Source organism: Lolium rigidum, chromosome 7 (genome assembly GCF_022539505.1).
Source record: "Lolium rigidum isolate FL_2022 chromosome 7, APGP_CSIRO_Lrig_0.1, whole genome shotgun sequence".
NCBI classification, from domain to species: domain Eukaryota; kingdom Viridiplantae; phylum Streptophyta; class Magnoliopsida; order Poales; family Poaceae; genus Lolium; species Lolium rigidum.
The window spans coordinates 330,351,547-330,354,832 of record NC_061514.1 but is presented as its reverse complement, the minus strand read 5'-3'; the positions used below and the strand labels follow the sequence as shown (position 1 = coordinate 330,354,832).

The following is a 3,286-nucleotide window of genomic DNA, read 5'->3' as shown; positions in this document are numbered from 1 at the left end:
GCCGACCGCCGCCGTATGCGTCGAGGAGGGGAGAGCCCGTCCGCCGTCCCCCACGATGGCGAGGAAAGGCTCCCGCCGCCGCCACACCCCGTGTGTCTTTGCCCCGGCGGCGCTGCTGACGACGGCGGCGGCGGTTAGAGTTGGGATGAGGGTCGGGAGAGGAGGGGGTCAGGAGAGAGGAGGGAGTCGGGAAAAAGTCAAAATTATTGTACTTGTGGTGCAATTATCTCTTCTTTTTTCCTCTCGGATTGCGCTGCGGCTTTCCCTCCTACACGCAAACGCTCGACGCCAGAGCAGGCGGCGCGTCTCGGCCGAAGGCACTACGTATCGTACTGAAATCAAAGATCTCGCATTAATTGTTCCTGCCAGAAGTCGGGTTCCAACCGGTTTGCAAAGCTAGAACCTTCCTTTTTCGGTTAATCTTTCTCTTTTTTAATCTGCACCTGACGTGGGATTAAAAGCTTAATTTTCTGGGGTTGTACTCCCTCAGCTAGCAGCGGCATCATTTGTTTAGAGCTCAGCATCACTAATGCAAAATTACGACGCTTAATAGACCTACTGGCCTACTGCCTAGCAGCTATGGGGCGCCGCCGCGTTCGGCAGAAACGATCACGAGTCCGCGTCCTCCTCCTGCTCCGGCGCGCACACAGAACCTCTCCCACGATTCTATATAAACCTCCCAGCCGCCTCGCCGGAGAGCTGCAACAAACTAACGCGATCTGATCGGAGGAGCAGCAGCGGAGGAGGAAGAAGAACAAGAAGCACGCGCCGTCCAGCAATGCCGCGCCGCAAGGTCGAGATGAGGTTCATCCAGAACGCGCGGGCTCGCGCCGCGACGTACGCCAAGAGGTCCAAGGGGCTCCAGAAGAAGGCGTCGGAGCTCGCCACGTACTGCAACGTCCCCGTCGCGCTCGTCTGCGCCCCCGCCGCCACCGGCGGCGCCGGGGCTCCGCGGCTCGTGTGGGAGTCGGAGGTTGGTGTCCTCGAGAGGTACCGCGCCGCCTCCATCCCGCCGGAGAAGCGCGCGCAGCACACGCACCGGAGCTACCTCGAGGCCGAGCTGGGCAAGGAGACGGCGAAGCTCGCCAGGGCGCGGCCGGGAGCGCTGCCCGACTGGGACGCGGCGCTCAACGACATGACGGTGGACGAGGCGCGGGAGGTGCTCGAGACCATCGACACCGCGCTGAGGGCCGGGGCCGACAAGATGGCGGCTCTCGGCTTGCCCGCCGACGGCCGGCTCGAGCTCGAACTGTTCGTACCGCCGGCTGATGATGCTTCCGATGACTACGCCTTCGAGCCGGGGCACCTCGCGCTGGACATGGGCTACGATGGCTTCCAGCCGCAGACGATGTCGTGCCACGGCGGGAGCAACGACCAAGGGAGCCTACTCGAGCAATTCCTGATGCAACCGGAGCGCGGCCTCGAGTGTGTCGGCGGCGGCGGAAGCTACTACGCGGGCGCCGTCGACGAGACGCAGGCGCTGGGCGGCTACGGCGACAATGCTGATTGCCCGTGGCTCGATCTGACAATGTGCAACGCCGCCGACGATTCTTCGGTGCCAGTTGGGTACTACCCCAACTTCGCCGACGAGTCTTCGGTACCAGTTGGGTACTACCCCAACTTCGCCGACGAGTCTTCGGTGCCAGTTGGGTACTACCCAAACTTCGCCGACGGCTCTCTGGCACCTGAGCAATACTCCGCTCAAGACTTCGCCGGCGGGGACTACGTCGACACGCTGCGGCTCGAGTACCCCATGGGCATGAATGAGAACTTCGCTTATTACCCTGACAAGGACAACAACTACATGGCGCATTGGCAGGCCGACGAGTTCCAGCGCTCTCAAACCGGCACCGGCCAGTATCAGTGGTCGGATCCCGGGACACACAGCTCCGGCCAAGCCTTCCATTATCTCTACTAGATCAGTCTATGAGAGTTTTGAGGTCCGACCAACATCGTCAGAAGCCAGTTATGTTCTCAAGGAAGGAGTTGTCACGAGATCGAGGAGGAAATATTTTTGTTACTAGAGGAAATGGCAGTACTAGAGACATGAGGAAACCTTCGGAATTCTGTAGCTAGAAATTCTCACGCATTTGAAGTTATGCTGATTTACATGATTTTTTCTGTATTGCATCCGTGAATTTGTGGGCTTTTTTTTTCTAACATTAGACTACGATAGTTTTGAAATTCTCTCAAAAGGGATACGAGTTCCCTCGACATGGATCTGACTAATTCTCGGCCCATATAAACTAACTTAATTCTTGATCACTCGATTTCACGTGTAATTCATGTGTAACCATAAGAAGATGTGCAATTACACACCCATTTACAATTCTAATTTGCACGAATGCAAACCTAACATTGTAGAGTTAATCTCGAACTAACTTAATTCCCGGTTGATCTAGAACTACCACAAAAAATTATTTAAAGTAATAGACATGTTTTTAACAAATACTGTGAAGATTTTTTAAAACATTTGAAAAAAAACCGTAAACACTTTTTAATACTGGTGCAACATTTTTTAAATACACTATTATCCTTTTTTTTGTACATACCCGATGAACATTTCCATAGAATACATCACAAAGGCACGCCCTACCACCGGTCCCCAGGACTCCAAGACATTTTTTTTAGATCAAATGATGCGATTATGTTAAGCCGTAACTACAAGACGGTTCATAATACAGTGCAACTTTAAACCACACCTTACACACATCATTGTCGCAACCTTTCTTCGTCATTATATGAGCAGCCTCTTTTGCCGATTGCCGCATCACATGCACCATGGATTCATCAAAGCCATAAAGGAGAGTTTTATTTCACTAACCAACGAACCGTAAATGGATTGATCTTAGCCCTCCCTTGCAAGCTTTGATGTCACCTCTGTAATGCACATCTCCAAGATGGTTTGTTGAACCTGAAGCTCCTTCGCAACCTGCGGATCCCTTTTGCACGCCAATAACTTGGCTCCCTCCGCATGTGCAATGTGAGGAAAAAATGGCCAGCTCTAGCTTTTTTTTTCGAAATGGGGATAAAACTCCGGCTTCTGCATCATGATGATACACACGATCTTTTATTAAAAAGAAAAGTTACATATTCAGTAGTTATTACAATTCAAGCATCGCCCAGAATTGATACAAGAATCAACCAGCGAAAAAGGCAAAACATAGCATCACTACACATCAATGTAGCTGCCTATTATGTCGCCAGCCAGTCTGGCACAAGATATCCTGAGCGACCATCTAGAGCTGTGTGCATCCAGAAGTCATAGCATCCCGCTGCCCCTTCG

The 3,286-nt window shown here is 52.6% G+C and overlaps 1 protein-coding gene across 1 annotated transcript; it reads left to right on the top strand.

Moving 5' to 3' along the window:
• The first annotated feature begins 778 nt into the window (after nucleotides 1-778).
• Nucleotides 779-1,918, top strand: LOC124673421. The gene has a single exon (XM_047209502.1). It carries the CDS (start codon nucleotides 779-781, stop codon nucleotides 1,916-1,918), a length of 1,140 nt encoding a protein of 379 aa, XP_047065458.1.
• Nucleotides 1,919-3,286: the final 1,368 nt, after the last annotated feature.

What these genes read in the sequence shown, in the direction of transcription:
- LOC124673421 (XM_047209502.1), top strand. Translation starts at nt 779, where the DNA reads ATGCCGCGCCGCAAGGTCGAGATGAGGTTCATCCAGAACGCGCGGGCT.